The sequence below is a fragment of the Mesitornis unicolor genome, unplaced genomic scaffold (assembly GCF_000695765.1).
Source record: "Mesitornis unicolor isolate BGI_N332 unplaced genomic scaffold, ASM69576v1 scaffold474, whole genome shotgun sequence".
In the NCBI taxonomy this organism is placed as follows: domain Eukaryota; kingdom Metazoa; phylum Chordata; class Aves; order Mesitornithiformes; family Mesitornithidae; genus Mesitornis; species Mesitornis unicolor.
Window position 1 is genome coordinate 62,803 of NW_010181834.1, and position 19,126 is coordinate 81,928.

The 19,126-nt window shown below is 42.3% G+C and overlaps 1 protein-coding gene across 1 annotated transcript; it reads left to right on the plus strand.

Moving 5' to 3' along the window:
• The first annotated feature begins 1,312 nt into the window (after positions 1 to 1,312).
• Positions 1,313 to 4,667, plus strand: GKN2 (gastrokine 2). The gene is made up of 6 exons (XM_010183537.1): positions 1,313 to 1,324; positions 1,858 to 1,911; positions 2,455 to 2,586; positions 3,090 to 3,200; positions 3,867 to 4,020; positions 4,588 to 4,667. The coding sequence occupies exons 1-6, from the start codon at positions 1,313 to 1,315 to the stop codon at positions 4,665 to 4,667; spliced, it is 543 nt and encodes a 180-aa protein (XP_010181839.1).
• Positions 4,668 to 19,126: the final 14,459 nt, after the last annotated feature.

Genomic DNA, 19,126 nt, shown 5'->3' on the forward strand with positions numbered 1-19,126 from the left:
TGAAAGGCTTGTTTGACTACTGAAATCTGCTGAGTATTTCTGGCAGATCTGTAATCTTGGAAACAAAGAATCTTTTGAGAAGAAGGGACGAAGTCAGCTTTCAAGAGGATGGTGACATCAATCTAATCTAATTAGACTAATCTAACTGTGTTTGTCACAATTTGATATCTGTTCATAGGTGTTCTGATATATTGAATATCAGCACTGCTTTGTTACACTTGAGATAACATTTTCCGTGTGGAGTTAGGTGCAATAAAGCAAATGTGTGCCATTTCTTTTTTTTCTTTGTTTCCTTCATTGAGGCCTGTTTGCTGAGAGAGATTTCCACACAATCTCTTTCACCTTTTTTCCCCGATGACTGAGATTACAGCAAAGTGTTAGCTATACAAGCACATAACCTAATGACATTCAGGTAGAAAACAGCGTGATTTGTCAGGGTTGTCAAAAATGAGGAGGAGTCCAGGCAACGTTGTAGTCATAGGAAAATGCGTCCCATGGCAATATCCTGTGATCATTGTTATTTTTATAAAATACAGAACACAGTGGTGGCTGTAAAGGAAAAATTCCCCTCCTGCTCCTTCTATTTTGTGACCTTGTGTGAACCATGCATCCTCTGAAGTTTCGTGTCCCTCCTTTGTATGCTGAAGCTAGCAATCACTCAGATTGTCTTGTGAAGCACAATTGTTATTCCTAATTATGCCGCTAATTTCAATCTATCTGTTACATACAGCATGGTAAGGATCAAAAATGAGCAGCGTTTCTTGTTAGAAGTTCATGCATGTATTAGATGGCAGAAATAGCTGAAGAATTGGTCTGTTCAGTGGCTGGCACGTAGGCCACCATGAGACAGGCATTTCTTTCCAGGATTTATCTGCAGGCTATCAGGCTATTAGGGATTATATTTTAGAAGACAAAATGCAATTGGTATGAATGAATAATAGCACAGTTATTCCTGATGCCATTTAATTACGGACAATATCCTGTTAAATAGTTAAAAAAATGGAACCAGCAAGAGTGGGAACTCCTCTAAAGTTCAAACCAGAAAACCATAGCCATTTGTAGAGTGATTGATTTTACAAAAGCTGACTTACCAAGTGCTTTTAACATATCGGGGTCAGGTTATCTCTGCCAACCCAAAATTCAGATAGGAGGCTTACGACAGTGTGGCACGTAGATACGGACTTGTTCGAGTCATGAAGAAAAGTTCTGTCAGGTGTTTCCCACACCTCCAGCAACATATAAAAGTTGAAGGTCTCTGGGGTTTTCTTGCACTCTTACTTTCTGCAGCCTCTTGCTCTTATCTGAAAGAAAAATGAACGGATTTGTGAGTATATGCATTTCTATTGAACTTATGTTAAAAATTTCCTTATTCTTAAAGACGAAAGGGCACAGGAGAAGATGCTCAAGTGGTGTGGCACTGGGACTAATGATCTGTGTATTATTTCTCTGGGTTGCTCAGTGGGAAACTTGCATTTCTTGGATGTACAGTAATCCCCTTGGAGTCAGTGGAAGCATCATTTGAGCAGTGAGAGCAGAACTTGATTACAATTCAGAAGGGGTTTTAGTTATCATTTAAGAATTACAGTTGTAGACTCAAATCAAGAGGTAACATGGTATCGAGGAGTGTAACAAAAAAATAATGTTTGAGTTATCATTCTGCTTTTTCAATTACAGGCAAAAGAGCCTAATAGACTTTTACAATGAAGAGCTGTAACTGTTTTCAGCTAATCCATGTGTTAAGTGGGTAGTTTTCCAAACTGATGCTACAACTACTTCCATCAGTTCATTAACTGTTGGGGTTTTTTTATGGCACTGTCTGGTGTTTCTGCTGAGTGGGAATGCTTATTCGTTTTACAGGCTGCAGTCCTCGTTTTGCTGGGAGTCTTCTGGACTCAGACTTCTGCATTGCACGTGAGTAGCCTGATAAGCCTTCACGTGCAGGTACTCATTTAAAAGGCATTAGATTCCTGGGCAGGGCTGAATGTAGCAGGAAGAAAAGCACAGAAGAAACTAACAAGATGCTTATTGCCAAGCATAGGGAAAAACAGCATTTGCCAGAGGTGACAGTCATACAAGCCAGAGACAGTTCTGTGCAGGTGCACAGTAACAAGAAATGTGGGGAGGGGGGTATAGGTCCCTTTAGCTCAAGGTAAGATTTGGAGGCTGTTGCAGTCTCCTGACAGTCCCTGCTGCCACACATAATGACTGGGATGCCCTGTGTTGTTTTTCCTTCCTGTGGTGAGGGCCTCTTCCCTCCTTTCTCACCCTGACTCACGCGTGTATAATTAATCTCCACCTCAAGGGCCTGCTGAGGCTGCCAGAGGGTTGTTAAGGGATTTAGTATTTACAGAAAGCAATCATGCTTGTTTATTTGAGAGAACGCATTGGTTTATATTGCACTTTTGAAAGGTACAAGCCAGATGATGAATAATGATTTTGTCTTTATTACCAAAGACCTTTCACCTGCAAGAACCTGGCAATAGCTATGTCACTGGAACTATGACTATCCAGAATGAGAAAAACCTTTGCGAAGTCCACGTCCGCTCTGGCCTGTACTCCTCTGTTACCATTTTTGACTACCTGAAAGTAAGTAAATCTAAGAATCTGCCTGGACTTAATCTCTGAGGAAGCTTTTAAACTCAAATTATTTTAGTGTATTCTCACTGCAAGTTCTCCGAAAACACTGTTTCTTTGAAGACTCCCATCACTTTTTCTCCTCTTAAGCCATCTCTTTGTTTCACCCATATGATGGTGCCATTTAAAAGACTTGTAATGAAATCTGTGGCAGCAGCTCATGAAAGTGAGAAGAATGTCCTTGACGTTGGTGGGGACAGAGTTGAGCATGGGCTGCCATTGCTCACGTATGGCCAGTGCAGTAGAAGTCTGTCAGAAAAGATGTGTCCAGTCTTATGGACACATTTGTGTAGGCTGCTTCCACTCTCTGAGGTGACAGTGAAACTGCAGAGTCATTCCACAACAGTGTAGCCACTTTGTGTTTCTTCTAGATTGTACTAACAAGTAGGGAGAATTGACTAATACGAATGGTAGCTATTTTTAATTAATTAAATTAACTATATTTTCTATCACAGGGGTATATTGCAACAAAGTTACTTTCACGAAATGCCTGCTTTATCATGAAGATAGATAAGGATTACATCCCAAAGCTGGAAGAAATTGGACGCCTGGCTTATGAGAGAGAGGTGACTTTGTAGCAAAACCTTTAAATACTGTATAGAGAAAAGCAACTGTATGTGTGGTGTGATGAGAGCACTCCCTTCTGCCTTTAAGAAGTGGTTTTATAGTAGATTGCCATTGTGATTAGAACTATAAGATCCCGTGTGCTTGGAAGTAGTGTCATTTGACTATTTTGAGGTGATTGCAGCATGAGTTCAGACAGGCTTTTCTTTTTCTCATTGTCATGCTGGTATTTTGAGCTTGACATAACTTGAAATAATTCTATTTGCACGACAGAATTTAGACATTAATATACTTTGACTTTCTATTCAGGTAAAGGTTTCATTGAAGTGACTGGAAGTATTGCCTGGAGATGAACTTGAGTTCTGGCCTGATTTATGACAGCCTAACAGTAGCACACTTACAGCAAATCTTACTGCTAATTGACATAAATAAATCATTATGATAATAATACAGCTCAATTTTGCTATATTGACAAAATTAGTATCTGGTGAACTTTGTGTGCATTGAAAGTATTTACTTTAAAGCTTTTTCTTTCTTGTAGCTTCTTTAGCTAATGCTCTGTGTGAGTTAAAGGAAGGTGATATTACACGCTGGGATTTTGTCAGAGTGTCTTAGTAGAATGGCATCAAAGCTACATTACTGATGGTGTCTGATGCTTTCTTTTTTAGACTATGAGGTCAGTATACTCTCCAAAAAATGTGTGGATGCAGTTTCAACCTGGCCATTCCTTTTTTGGGCGTATCAAAGACTGGATTGTCTATGGCCATAACATAGAAAAACTCTGCGCAGGTCTGCCTCTCTACGAGCTTGTGAAGACTGAACGTAAGTTGCAGGATCAGAATATTTTCCTTCTGTTCCAGTGCATAAGCACCTTTCTAACCTTTAAACCCAAGTCCACACGGTACCTTTGAGGTAGGAACATATCTCCGTGTTTGAGAGATGAAGAGTAAACTACCTGGCAGGATTGAAAGGGTAAAGCTCTGGGATGCTTTGGAAAATCTGGTAAAGCACTGTTTTTCATTGTAAAACATCTAAATATCTGGAACAGCTGTTCCAAAGTGCTTTGCTTGGTGTCAGAGGAAGCTGCTGCGTAGCAGCGCTACCCAACTTATACCACAGTGATAACAGTGGTCCCACAAGGCATCTGCTGCATGTCAGCGTGGTACCTGCTGCATGGGGGTTATGGGAAAGGAGGAGCACAAAGGTGATGTAAATCCATGCAGACATTTTCTCTGAATTGCACCATAAATGTTTTACACAGTATCCACTGAGACCAACAGGAGACTCCAATAGGACCTTAATTGGGGATTTGAACTTTGTGTACTTAACAGAATTTTCCTTGCTGGGATCTTGTCACTTACAACATCTTCATCTTCTTGTTTCTTTTAGCACTAGTGAATGGTAATGTTTGTGCCGATGCAGGAATTCCAAGCATTTTGGGCATTAAAATCTGTGAAGAACAAAGATAAGCTGAATCTTAACAGTTCTGCTGCGTGGAAAAGGCTTGTTTCTTTGCATGTTTTTGTGATGGTAGCCACCTTCTCCAGCTGGAACAAAACTTGGTGTTAGATTAAATTCACCTATCCTAAGCTTCCAGTGCAACGAACCTCTGATGTACAAATAAAGATAATGCAGTAATTAAAATGCTTTGTCTTTTTTTCTTTATCCAAAATTAGAACAGAAATAAATTTGGTCTTGCTAGTTTTCCCATAGAAGAGATACATTTCCCTTTGGTGTGCTCCCATGCTCGGGCTGCAGCATGACCTGGGTGCTGGCACATTCTTAGTGCCAATGAAGAAACTGTAACAGAATAGGGGTTTTTTAAGTGGAGGACTTCCTGTTGGCATCAGCACACAGCCTATTCAGGAGCTGACTGCTGGAGCAAGAGAGGGAGAAAATGAATGGATGGGTACATAATGGGAGGGTGCAGATTTATGTTTCCAAAACTTGCAAAGAAGCTTGAATTCTGCAAGGCCAGTGAAAATTTGTAGCAATTTGAATAGGCGTGATGGGTCAGAGTGCTTTTTGATGTGGAAGTTTTTCAACCCTGGTTAGAAGAGACAGTCCCAGTCCTAAAAAAGTTCATAATCCAGAATAAAATTATCTCCTCACACAATGCCTGTGTACAAAAAGCTGTGTCTGGGGAGTAGTTTGTCAGGTGCTGATTAAAATACAAGGTGAGACAGTATTGGTTCTGCTTGCCTGCTCCTCTGGTAGATCTCAGTGTATGTTGAATTCACACATCCTTTCATCAGTGCTTGGAAGGAGTGTGTATTTTGAATATTTTTGGGCTAAAGACTAAATGTTTACTGTTTATTGGAGCCTTGAATGGCTGCCAGAGGGCAAGACATTTCACTGGAGTCCAGGAAACTGGCCCCAGGTCTGCAATTTGTTACTTTCAAATCAAACTCCTGGTCAGACCATCTGTTATTTATTAAAAGACCATTTTATCCTATGGTGAAACTGTTCTTTTTAGATGAATTGCATTCACAACAGGCTGCAGGTTCTTGGTGATCCAAAGAATGTTTCTGGAGAGTCAAACTTTGGTAATTAAATCCAGGAATACTTGTGTGTGTCTGCAAGATACACGACGGCCTGTTTAGCTGTATTTTGAAGTGGAGCTCACTGATGGGAAGTGAAACTAGGAGTTGTAGTTGTGATGTTCTTGGCTGATGCACAGGGGATGTGAAACACCTCAAAGTGCTCTTGGAAAGCCCTGCTTGGCAAGAGTCCTCATGTGAGCTGTGATTTTCAAAGCTTTTGTTGTAGTATCCAGAGGAGCTGTTGTTTCAAGACCTTCAGCACTCAGAAGTCCTAATCCGCTTCCCAAGTGACAACTGTCATGTTTGTTTACTCTTCTGTTAGAGGGCATGGAAGTCATGACAAGGCCCTCTCCTGCCCTGAGTCAGCCAAGCTCTTCAGAATCTAGAAAATAACTGCCTTAATTATCTCAGGCTTTATAAATCTTTGGATTATTTCTTTGGGGATGCTGACCTGATGATACTCAAGTATCCAGTGAAAGTCTGAAGACCAGAGATTGAACCAGTTCCCAAGGACCAAACTGGTAGAGCTTCCAGAGAGGCAGCCTAGATGTACAAACAAAGCTGAGTCTTATTTTTCTAAGATTATTATTTAATTTGAAGACATTTAAAATAATTAGTCAATGCAGTCTGGTTTTCTGTCTAATTGCATTATAGATGAATCTGAACCTTTACTGTGTGTGCAGTGTAATAATGGTCCTTTGAGACTCTGATCCTGTTGCTACTAGTTTAATTAGAACTAGTTACTTAAGAGCAACCCTCTGCATACTACCTGCATTTACTAATGGATGGGTGTTCTGAGATGTGAGTGAGACCTGAATGAAATAACTGAGTGGTTATGCATGGTTATAAAACATGCAGGGCTAAACTTTTTCATTGATCCAGGGATAAAGAGCATTACTCAGGTGAAGAGTCCCATTCTTCTCTGGCATAGTCTCTTGCAGATCATGAGGACTGTTCTGAATGGACAATGTAAGGGATGCGTTGCTGCCTTGTTCCTATCAATGGAAAACTGAAGCTTGATCCACTCTGTATGGTTTGACTGCTATCATGGAAATCGTGACTGAGGCAGAAACTCAGTCCAGCTCTTCAGTCTTCACCAATGGCTTAAAAAAAAATCCTTTTCTGTGATTTGGCTGAGTTTAATTTAAATTACAAGGGTATCTGAGGTCTTTTTTTGTTGCTGTTTAGAAAGCATTGCATGCACATCTAAAAGCTCACCAATAAGCTTTTAGTGTTTACCGCCTACTGATTCTGAAGGCGGTGTTACAAGCTTGGTAGATTTTCACCTGATACCAGAACAAATACTTCTACAAAGAGCTCTGAAACATGCCTCATTATCTGACACTTAATTTTGTTTGAGCTACGGAGGTGGTGTTTCTGCACTTCTTGTACTCAAACATGGAAGAAAATTGTTTCTAGCTTTTATTTTAGTTCACGACCTCATTGTATCAGCCAGGCCTGTTAGCAATATATTTGCATTTTGACTAGCATATTTATTGTTTGATAGATAATTCTTCAGCTGTCCATCTGCTCTCACAGCACCTCCAATGCCAAGGTGCACAGCTTAAAGGAAACTGTTCTGCCCTGGTGGCAAATCGGTTGTGACGTTGCTGTACATTTTGGGGTGCAGCTCACAACAAAGAGAAAAGGAAGCACAGGAAGAATCATATACCACATGCCCAACTTCTTCTTCCCCTTGTTTTTCGGGATGGTCTGTTTGCACAGGAGCACACGTATGGGCATGTTAGGGCTCTGAATTCACAGACCTTAAGTCTAGGCCTGTTGGTATCACCAGCACAGCACTGATTTCAAAGATCACACTAGGAATGGCTGCAGAGTAAAGGAAATCTCTTCTGAATTTAGTAACTAACTGCAGGACAAACAGGAATGCACACCCAGCTCTGAACAAAAGCAGAGAAAAGGACATACACAGGAGAAAGAATTTTGATATTTTGTTTGATACTGTAGGTGGCCAGTGTTATTTTCTGCTGTTTCCTTCTTTGCTGACTATGCCATGGTTTGCCTTATGTTGCGTACCTGTCTTAGACTATAATTAATCTATTTCTCTGATCTTGCAAGGTGATGGCTGTTATTGCTGGACTACAGGGAAAGACCAAGGAAGTAAAAAAGCAGCAAAAATGGGTAAAGTGTCCCTGAAGATGCTCTCCATCTGTTACCCTAAATAACTGTACTCTGAAAATGTTTTCCATCTTTAAATCCACAGCCTGTCAGCAAAGCGTCTGGAATGAATGTTCATGATCTGAAGGAAATACAAAACTTCCCTTTTATTTATGGTTTAACTTAGACATGTGTTCTGTATAGTACAAAATATCTGCTGTCATAGATGTTCACAGAATTACAGAATCTCAGGAGTTGGAAGGGACCTCAAAAGCTCATCCAGTCCAACCCCTGCCAGAGCAGGATCGCCAAAGCAGGTCACACAGGAACACATCCAGGCGGGTCTTGAATGTTTCCAGAGAAGGAGACTCCACAACCTCTCTGGGCAGCCTGGGCCATGCTCTGGCACCCTCACAGTAAAGAAGTTTTTCCTGATGTTCACATGGAACCTCCTGTGCTCCAGCTGCACCCATTGCCCCTTGTGATAGGTCATTGGCTATCACTGAGAAGAACCTGGCTCCTTCCTCCTCACACTCACCCTTTACAAACTGATGACCATGAATGAGGTCTCCCCTCAGTCTCCTCTGCTCCAAGCTAACGAGCACAAGCTCCCTCAGCCGCTCCTCAGCTGGAGATACTCCACTCCCTCCATCACTTTGTGGCTCTGCACTGGGCTCTTTCAAACAGTTCCTGTCCTTCTTGACCTGAGGGCCCAGAGCTTGACACAATATTTCAGGGGTGGTCTCACCAAGACAGAGTAGAGGGGAAGGAGAACCTCTCTCAACCTCTCGATCTTGTTAGATATCAGTAGCTTTATGGGGTGTCTGTCTGTAAGGATCTTTTTACATTGTGATCCATGAAATTTCCCACTGGAGTGGATGGAAAATTCCCACTGATTTCCACGGGAGGGACCCACAGAGGATTGCAGCCACTTCCTAAGTGGTGAGCAGCCAGCAACCGTTCTCAGTAACACTGGGAGTGTGTTCACAGTCAACACGCAGAGTGCTTATCCTCGTAACTGCCTACAGTTCATGTGCAGAGTGAGTTGTCCATGAGGCTTATTAGCCTTGAGTGTAAGATTAACACCTTGAGAATAGCACAGGCAATGGCATATCTGGATCAGGAGAGAGGCTGTGGTGATCCTACCAGGAACCCAGATGTGTCAAAAAGGAGCCAGCCACAAGCTTAGAACCTAAAGACATATTGGCAAAGAGTCTAGAAAGGAAGAGAGTATCAGGATGTGGCTTGTTATCTTCAAGTTTACCTGATCTTTGCAAGAGCTTCTCTCAATCGAAGTAATACACATGTTTTAGAAGCTTATCTAGCTTCTCAGCTGGGCTTGTTCTATAAAAGGTAGGGAATTTGTTCCATGTGAAAGGGAGCACATTGGGAGTGTGTCTGGGTGTGCCTGAGTGAGTATCTCTGTGCAAGTGCATTGGCAGCTTTGGTAAGTTAAAACAATATTTATCCTAGGCTGGGATATCACAATAATGCTGATTATTTGTTCCCAGCTTTTTTTAAAAAAGCCTGAAAGGTGTTTAAAGGCATGCCTGGAATCCAGGCAATGGTATCATCGGATGCACACTGACAGGCAGCTAAAACATGTCAAGCATTTGAGGAGGGCAGAATTAGCACACATTCCAGTCGCATCTTCAACTCTGCTGCAATTAACCTTTCTTGATCCTTAGACACATCAGTGGGCAGGAAGCCTCTATGGTCCCTCACTGCCAAGGACACCCATTTATCTGGTCACCTGCGCTGCACAGCAATCCAAGAGCTTTTTACCACTAAACCCACTGACAACCTTCCCCCCAGCCACCTCCCCAAATTTCCCAGTCTACAGGACTATTTACCAAGGTCAAGGGATGACACCTTTGCCAGTTGTGGTCACTTTAAAATCAGAGATTAACACGGAAACTCCTACCCCGGTGAGCAATACCATTTAAATGGAAGAGACTTCTTAAATTAGGAAGAGTGGCAGATTTTAATGTATCTTGTCTGGTATGTGAAAACAAGTTTTCTAGTTTGTAGCAAGTACTGAAAAAGGATACCCAGTGACATTAGCAAATCTTCCCTTATAGGAAGAATTTCCACTAGCAGAGAAAAATGAAGTCAGACTGGAGAATCGAGCCTACTGTTTGAAACAAAAATTGTGTGGTCTGGGCTGGCAAGCCCAAAATGTGAACGAGCGTCCTCATTTGCTAGGTCTTCCCACCTTTTTTGTGCTAACAATGCATAATTGTGAAGGGGAGAATAATTATCATTTTAGAAGACAGGAACTTGCCTCTTGTGTGTGTCTCTGTAACCACTCACCACTCAGGAGCAAATTGCTGTGGTCAAGTACTGAACAACAGTGCAAGATCCACATGCAAGAAAATAGGATGCACTCCAGTGAAGGAAAAATATGTGCTCAGTTTGAATCAAGAGGCCTGATCTTAAAAGCTCAGATTTTAAATTATTGTCTGGAAAGGAGGTGAGGTGGGTTTTGCATGGTTACTTGTTTTGGTCAGTGATCCTTACCAGAGTTTCCAAGGCATATGATTCAATCCCGATGGTAAAGCTTTGCTTTCTGCTTGAGCCAAGAACTGAGTGGGATTTTGCTTGACCACTAGATGGCAAATTGTTACAGAAACCTCAGCGGTTCTGTTAAATTTATTGCATACCCTGAATCCAGGGTTGTTAAGTGAGATCCTGCTGTCATGAGGCTAGTGAAAACACTGACGAGGAGAAAACCATAACTCAGAAAGACAATGAATCCCTGTCAACCTGAGACCTGTTCCTCGGGAAGTAAAAGCTGAGTCAAGATGCAGAGGATTAGAGTTCTTTCAGATTTCCAAAGCAGTGGGATACTTGTTTTCACATGTAATTATGCCCTATTTGGTCAGTAAATGAACTCCATTTTGGGTCCTTAAAGAGAAAAAATGTACAAATATTAATATATATATTTTCCATTATCTATTAAGCCATTGCATTTGCACAAGGTTTATTAATCAAAGATTTTGAAATGTTCTAGAAACAAAAGTAGTATAGATTCTCAAGATCTGAGTAAGTGAAATCTTTCCTCTTTCAGAAAAAGGATGCAGCAGTGGATGAAAGATAAATCTGACAAAGGCCAATTGCACACTGAGCATGAGCACAGGTAAAGGGGGAAACCCCAAAACCTTATCACAGCCCTGATGCCATCAAGTGAAGTCCCACCAGTTTCATCTGTCTCTGCCCAATTCTGCTTAACCAGGCTCTTCGGGGTCTTTTTGAGGGGACCAGGGAAGAAGAGGGCTGGCGGTCTGGCTGAGTTGTGTAGCCAGGTCTCTGTTCCTTGCAGGCAGGTCCCGCTCTTCTTACCTCTGTCATGGCCACGTCTTCTGCTGGTTTTGGTGTCTCCTTCTATTCTGCAAGCTCTTTCCTGTGCTTTTTCTCGCAGCTCAGTAGGAGACAGCCACACTCACGTGACTTGGTAGTTGGTCAAGCAGTGGCAGGGGCTGCCAAGGGCAGTGGTGGAGTCCCCATCCCTGGAGGGGTTCAAGAAGCGCCTGGATGTGGCACTTGGGGCCATGGTTTAGGGGGCATGGTGGGGTTGGGTTGACGGTTGGACTGGATGATCTTCCAAACTTAGTGATTCTGTGTTTTCTATTTAATTTCATTTCCTGAGGGTGTGTCTAGAGGAAGGTGATTCAGACCTCCTGAGTGGAGTCCTCAAGTTGCTCCGGCCACTTCTAGTTGGATAGAGGAGTGGATGCAGAATGAAGTAGACCCTTTTATGGTGATGCTTGGACTGGAGAAAGCATCCTTTAAAAATCACTTTGTAATTGCTGGTACTAGGATGAGAGCTGATGTAGGAATATAAAGGAGGGTAGAGGGGTAAAGCTGTACTGCTTTTTCTAAGGACATTCTTGTAATTCAGCTTTTAGGACAGCCCTGACTATAGAGGGAGCTGGGGCCTTTATCTGTTTGCAGGCTTTAAATCCCGCCTGGCACTTCCCAGGTAGGACACAGTACGTTCACCCTTCCCATACATACCACAATAGTCACGATGTTGGCTGCTGGGGAGTTTCCCCTTTCTCCTGCTGGCACCATTGTATAGATGGTCATGTAAGGATTGTTAAGCATTTAAAAACATGTTTAAATTGAGACATAAGGGCGTTAAGACTTGAGCCAACAGTGGTAGCCAGTAACCTTTTTCATGCCCTGTGATAGGAAGCAGGGGCTGTTTTCACCTAAAGAAGCTCCCCGATTCAGAAATTTGCCCTGAGCACACTGGGAGGTGTTTGACAGCAGCACATTAAGCACTGTCCCTGGGTGCAATACCCTGAGCTGAGCCAGGGCTCTCTGCCACTCATTCCAGATAAGTCAAGCCCTTTAGCACCAGGGACTGCGAGGGGCTTGTTCCATGCTCTCAATGCGATAAGCTGCCATCCACGCTTCACAAGACACTCCTATCTGCCAAGCTGCTCTGAGAAAAACTGCGAGATGTGCAGCATGATTTCAAGCACGTTACAGACTCCCCAGAGCTGCAGTCCTAAATGTGGGGGTCTTTAATTAAAAGTGAGGAACTGCCAGAGGGGTGGGATCCTTCAGACAGGGGAGTGTTTATGCATGGCTTACAGATGTTAAACAGCTGTGAAGGAGATAACTACAACCCAACCAGAATGGCAGTTAGCAGTCTACTAGACTGGAGTCTAAAAAGCAGGAGATTAATTAAAAATTCTCCAATTAATATGTATTTGCATGATCTTGAGCCTCACAATTGTTAATATAGTATAAATAATGCCTGAAAGAGAGTGGTGTCTGTATGTGTGTGTTCTGCCACTAAAATGTTCTCACAGTGATGTGACAGCTGATCAGAAAACAATCTGTATCAGCAAGGTAAGTTTTCTGGCTGTAAAGGTGTTTGCATAGAGCTGTTACCTGTGGGCTCTTATTGTCCCTGCTCATTGTGATTTTTATTTTTTTAAATCTGACAAGATAAAGTCACATTTTTGATGTGCTAGTTAAATCTGGAGAGCAATTAGGCCTTCAGTTTGTAAGTCTTGGATATATGTGAGACATCTTCAGGTAAGGAGAACTCAGCAGTTGCCTTGAAGCGAGCTATTGAAAGCATTTGATCAAATTCCTTGGTAATGCTAACCAACATGTAAGTATTCTGAACATCCTAAACAATAAAGTTGCAGAAGCCAGACTGAGAGGACAAGGCCATATTTGGAATTTTTGCTGCAATCGAAGCCAGAATTAAGGAGAAGTTCTGTACAGTTTCCTTTAAAAAAACATAGAAATTACAAAACTCGGTATTCAGTTGCATGGAAACATAAATGAGAGAGGCTACTGACAACCCTAACTTAACCGGTATAATTTCAGTCATCAAGCTAGAGAAACTGAAATGTAATACATTTTAATATTAGATTTTTTAAAGCTGTATTTAAACAGTCTTTTTTACTGAATCAATCTCTTCTACAGTTCCATACAACTTTCTCTTTTTGATCCCAACCCTAACATCAAATAAACAGAGCAAATATTAGACATGCTTGTCTAATTTCTCCTCATTTTCTAGTGATATGATTACAAGCTGTTGGCTTTGTAATTAGCATCTTGTGCTGAGACATCAACTGATACTGCCAGAAAATATTCTCTCTGCTTAATACTCAAGTTGTCAATTAAATAATTTCAAGCTATTAATCAAAACTGTCAACAGAATAATTCCTGGTGAACAGAGCCTGTTTTCTTCCAACTCATTAATCAAGATTAAGAATCCATGGTTCTAAAATCCACGGACAAGATACTTTTATTAATTGTCCCCATGAGCTCTGTTCTTTTAGGGCTGTGGGAGTATTTAAATGGAGTTCTCATTAAGGACAAGAATGGTATTGCTCAAACAGCTCGCTTGGACACAGCTGACAAAGAAAGAGGAGCAGTTTTGGAGACTTCTGTAGTTTTGTTCAGGAGTCTTGCTTTTGTCAGTGTCACTGAACTGCTCAGAGCTGCCCGAAGTTGAACACCCACGTGAATACCAAAGCTCCGTAGAATAATGAGATGATGAGAGAAGGAATCTCAAAAATGTAAAATTAAAACTTTCTCTTGACCTTTTTCAGTTAAAATGTTCTGTGAAGCCAACATGATAAGAAGCCTGCAGAGTCAGAACTCCTGGCATTAAACAGCGTGTCTATTCTCCTGCTCATTAGCACTGCAGGGCAATCCTTTCTGTGTGGAGATCTCACATAGTAATTGATTTACTTTGGGCCGTGTCTCACTGGGTTGGAATTGTCAGGCTGAGTGGAAATGGAAATGGATGGAGTGAAAAATTAAATGGAGTGACCTTTAAGGGCACTAAATTTTAACTGACCTTTTAATATTGAAAAAGCACATGTGCCTGCATGGAGGTAATGAGAATGGAGACAAATTAACAGATTTCTTGAGACATCTCCCACCCCATAAACGATATGAGCAAATATTTATTTCCAGGAGCAGTAAGCTACCTGTGCTAAATGGAAGCATTTTGATTGCCTGTGTTAGCTCATTTTGAGGCCTAGCAAGAAAAAAGAAGACAGGTTAAATGTTGGAGTGCACAGAAGCAGAGGCAAAAGCAAGGGCCTGCTTTGTCTTGCTCACGTAAGGACGTACATTTTCATTCTGTGACTGCAGGACTGAGCTATGTGCTTGAGTGTGTGCTAGAAATTTCCTGATTAAATACAAAACCAACTTAATCACACTGGAAAATGGCAGCTTTTCCAGTTAATTCCTTGCAGAGTGAGGACACAGGGACCTGGGACTGTCAGTAACAGCGAGGCTGGGAGCTTGCAGTGAATTTGCTGCCTGTGACTGGCAGGACACTGACGCAAAGGCAACATCCAGCTTTTTCCACTCTTTTCTTTCTGTTTCAGTTGCTCAGGCTTTGCACCAGCTTGAAAACCTCTGCTTGTCATTATTTATCTGTTCTGCCGCATGGCCACCGATCCGCAGCTCAGACCAGGTTGTGCTGGTGCAAATGCACACTGAGGGACTCCCTGCCTGGAGCTTTTACCACCTCAGCAAGACAAAGAAGAGAGAGGAAAGGGAATTGCCAGTAGAAGAGCAGGCAGTTTGTGTGCCCTGCGCTGTAGCGCGTCCCCCATCCTCCTCACTTGCCTGGCAATGGCTAACGAAGGCGACACACTTCCCATATAAAGCTACTGATGCGCATTTGGTGGTGTCCCTGGGTCAGAAGGACGCTGTGTTACACAGTTTAAGTTGTTCCCTGCCCTCGTGACTGCACTTTCCTTCTCTCCGTTTTCTTTTTCTCAGTCACGCTGGTTGTAATGCATTGCTACGCTTCTCTCCCCACTCTTTCAGTAAATGCCATCTTTTCATTTTCCAGTATGAAATCAGAACAGAGAGCTGCTGGGAACAGCCCATTTATGGAGAGGAAATCCAGAGCAGCCAGGAACCGAGGCAAACAGGAATAAGGGCTTGGGCAGATGCAGGAATGGAAACTAATTTTAGTTATTCCATTGCAAGCTCATCACACTGTCAGTGTCACACTCTTCTTTATCTCCCGTATCACGCCCAGCAGTTACCTCGTGCCACAGCTATCTCCTGACCGAGACCGTTGTGGGGCATCTCTGTAATAATTTCATCCCTGTATTTTGGAAAACTCCAAATCACATGCTGTGATGGTTGCTAGAGCACATTAGCTTGCATCAGTCTCTGAAATGGTGTTTGTGTCTGGGGTGTCCTGCTTAGAGAGCAGCCTTGAACTGAAATCCCAGCATTTACCCAGCTTTTGAAAAGGATTTCAGGTTTGCCCACTATGAATTTTCAAAATCTCTCAACATGATGTCCTGCTGCTGATTCAGTCTGAGCGTTGAGATTTGATCCAAGTACTGGGATGGGGATGTCTTGTACCTCCTTAGGCTGTGCAGTGGAAATGTGTGGGATTTTCAGGCTGATCTCAGTGTTCCTGAGGGCTGATTAATGTCACCAAAGCCACTTCTGTCCTTCCACTGAAACACACCTTTTTCTTCTTTATTAATGCTCCATTACTTAGGGGTAAAAGCAGTTGTGTGGCTGAGAGCGATGGCTCTGTGTCATATAGAAAAGACCCTCAGGCTTGACAATTTTTTTCTGAAAGGTTTTTAGCACAGGAACAAAGGTTCCCTTGTGCTATAATGCAAACCCCTTTGCAGGAGCAGAATTATTTATTTAATCGATTTTTTTCATTTAATATCTCTCTTCAAATATTTTCAAAAAAAAAAGAGAGGAACTCTAAGGAATATCTGCTTTTGAGTAATGTTTCTGTATTTAAATCAAAAACAATTCTGTTTTCCTCTATGGAAACCTTAATCTCTTTGGGTTTGCTTGGTGGTGTTTTCTGAGAGACTCTTTCAATAGAAGCCATTCAAAACAATCAGAGAAAAACTGATTCTAAAACCTTGTAAAGAAGGTTATAAAATCCTCATAGCAGCTTTCCAGTACCTGAAGGGTACAAGAAAGCTGGGGAGGGACTGTTTAAAAGGACGTGTAGTGGTAGGACGAGGGGTGATGGTTTTAAACTGGAAAAGGGGAGATTTAAGTTGGATATGAGGAAAAAGTTCTTTCTTCCCCATGAGGTGGTTGATCACTGCACAGGTTGCCCAGAGAGGTGGTGCAGGCCCCATCCCTGGAGATATTCAAGGCCAGGCTTGATGGGGCTGTGAGCAACCTGGTCTGGTTCAAGATGTCCCTGCTCACTGCAGGGTTGGACTGGATCAGCTTTAAAGGTCCCTTCCAACCCAACACATTCTATTCTATTTTCTATTTAAAAAAAAAATAAGAAGAAAAGAAAAAAATAGAAAAAGAAACCTTTTTTCATGCTTTCAAAAAGGGTAATATGTAATAATCTAATTTTAAAATCTTAATTAACTTTAAGGTACGGGCTACTGAACCAAAATCCACCTGAGTTTTCACATGGAGAAATTACATGTGGCTTATTATAACTAACTGGCAAACTTTCATTTTATTCACTGAGGAACTGTTCATGGCCAGAAAGTCCAGGCCACATAAGCAAACATTAATCCCTTTTTTCCCTGGGATCCACATCCCGAGCTGCTCCGAGTGTGTTACTGAAAGCAGGTGTTCCTCTGTTCCAAAAATCAGACTAAGGATGAGTGAGGATGCTTTAAAAACACTTCACATTCTTTCTCGCTGCTTCCTCTTACCCAGAGGAGCATCACACCCTTTCAATCTTGTGTATCGTCGACCTTGACACTTGGTAAAGCCCCGCTTCACTTTCTAGCCTTTCAGCACTGTGCTTGCTTCACACATTCCTATTCTGCTGCCTCTTGACAGAAGAAGCCGTGGAGGCATCGGCTTGGAGGAAGTTGTGGGGTGCCTGAGATTAGAGGCTATTTTGGAGCCCCACAATCTTCAGGACTGACCCTTTTGACAGCTGAGCTGTTCCCAGGAGTTGCTGCATGGCCTTGGCTGCTGCTGCGTCAACTGCGCTCACGTTCATGCCCGATCTGCTCCGCGCTGTGAGTAAAGGCCTCCCTCTGCCCTCGGAGCTGCTTTTTCCCTTCAGTTCTCACCATGGCATAGGAATGGAGAGTGCCCAACCCCACGTGCCACCTCCACCAGCAGCCAGCTCTGACAGGAAAGGTGAAACATTAATTAAACAGCGCTTTATCCACGCTGAATGTTGTTTCCTGACACTGCCAGGGGAGGCTTAGCTGCACTTTAACACCTACAAGTGCAAATTTACTGGGGAAATGAACATAAACTTCCTAGGACTGAAGGCCAAGTGACCTTTCTCTAACTCTGCCTGATGCAACATTAATAAAATGGGGTCATTGTTTATGCTACAGATTTAATAATAATTAGTAATGCTTATTAATGTTCTCTCTCCAGCTACCTTAGTTAATCTCTTTAGCACAGATTTTTTTTGAGGGCAGTTTCCTCTCTAGGATATTTATTGTGCATGGAAATTGCAGTGCATGTGAAATAAAGGCCAAGCCTTTTCACATCAGTGACATGAAATAAAGCCTTTCTATTCAGTTTTTTAATTCAGAAAAAAAAAATACGTGTGTTAAATTCATCAGGCTGCAACCTAAGGAAAACAGGAAGCTGCTTTTATATCAGACGTACTCTATGGGTACTCCTCCTCTGGCAAATCCCCAGCAGGGTCTAAATTGAATAAGCTAAAGCCAGCAAAAGCTGGTTTGTACAGAACATCACAGGCTGCACTGCCCTTTGGTTTGCCATTGTTCAAGGAGTTATCAGGACAAGAGCGGAAATGCAAGACAGTTGCAATGTCTGAGCAGTAACTGTGTTCCTAATGAGCCGCTGAACCAAGATGACACATTTGTGGGTTAGGAAATTTATGTCAGACCACTGAGCACACACTGCTCTTTATATTTCACACCCTGCAGATATAAATATGTAATTAATAGAAAATCCGTCTGGCCTTAGCAGGGCTCAGAGAGGTCACTAGTCCAGCCTCTGCTCCAAGGCAGCGTCAGCTCTGCTTATGTCACTGCCGGAGCAATTAAAAGTCACACTGTTCATTTTTGTCACCCATCGAACCAGACTTGCACAGCAGAGGAAGTTTTAATTCATAGGAAAGTAGAGTGAACCTAGAAAAACTGCCCAGGCCCTATAATTGTTCATCTGGAGTAAGACAGAGAAGAATTTCACTCAATGTCAGAGTAAAGGCCAGGTGCAGTCCTCAAAATGGGCAACGTGCTCTTAGTGAGAGAGGAGAGTCAGCTAAAAACCTGAGAGCCACACAGTTGCTAAAAAAATCCTTTTAAATTGAAAACCTTCAGTTCTAAATCTTGTAGAGAGCCCCAAACACTCAAAAAGGGGCCATGTGATACCATAGTTCCTGGTGCTTACAAACTCTGCTGCCTCTGCAGCCACACTGTTATTGTGGTGATCTGAGCAGGAAAACCAGATTTGAGCAAGGGCTGAGGGTAAGGCCGTGCTGTGATGTGCTGAGGGCTCGGCACCTGCTGCCCGCCCGCAAGCAGCAGTTTTACAATGTGCTGCTCTCTTTCATTTCATAATATGTGTGTTTATATACATGAAATATATATAATTATACATGAAATCTGCGTTTCTGAAATGAATAGTTCAGCATCAAAAAACGGAGCCACTTCTGCACTTCTGACAAATCTGCCTGCACAGCTGGCTGTGGTGAGCCTTCCCCGAGCCTTTCCTTTACAGTAACCAGTGTTGTGCGGCATGAAAGAGCTGAGGCTGAGTCTGTTCTCACGGGTTTTAATGTTAATCTCTCTTCCTGTGGCAGTAAGGATCTTAGTTTG

Excerpts from the sequence above, each read along its gene's own strand:
- GKN2 (XM_010183537.1), top strand. Across the intron at positions 1,912-2,454 it reads CTCAGACTTCTGCATTGCAC|ACCTTTCACCTGCAAGAACC; the intron begins GTGAGTAGCCTG and ends TTATTACCAAAG. Across the intron at positions 4,021-4,587 it reads CGAGCTTGTGAAGACTGAAC|CACTAGTGAATGGTAATGTT; the intron begins GTAAGTTGCAGG and ends TGTTTCTTTTAG.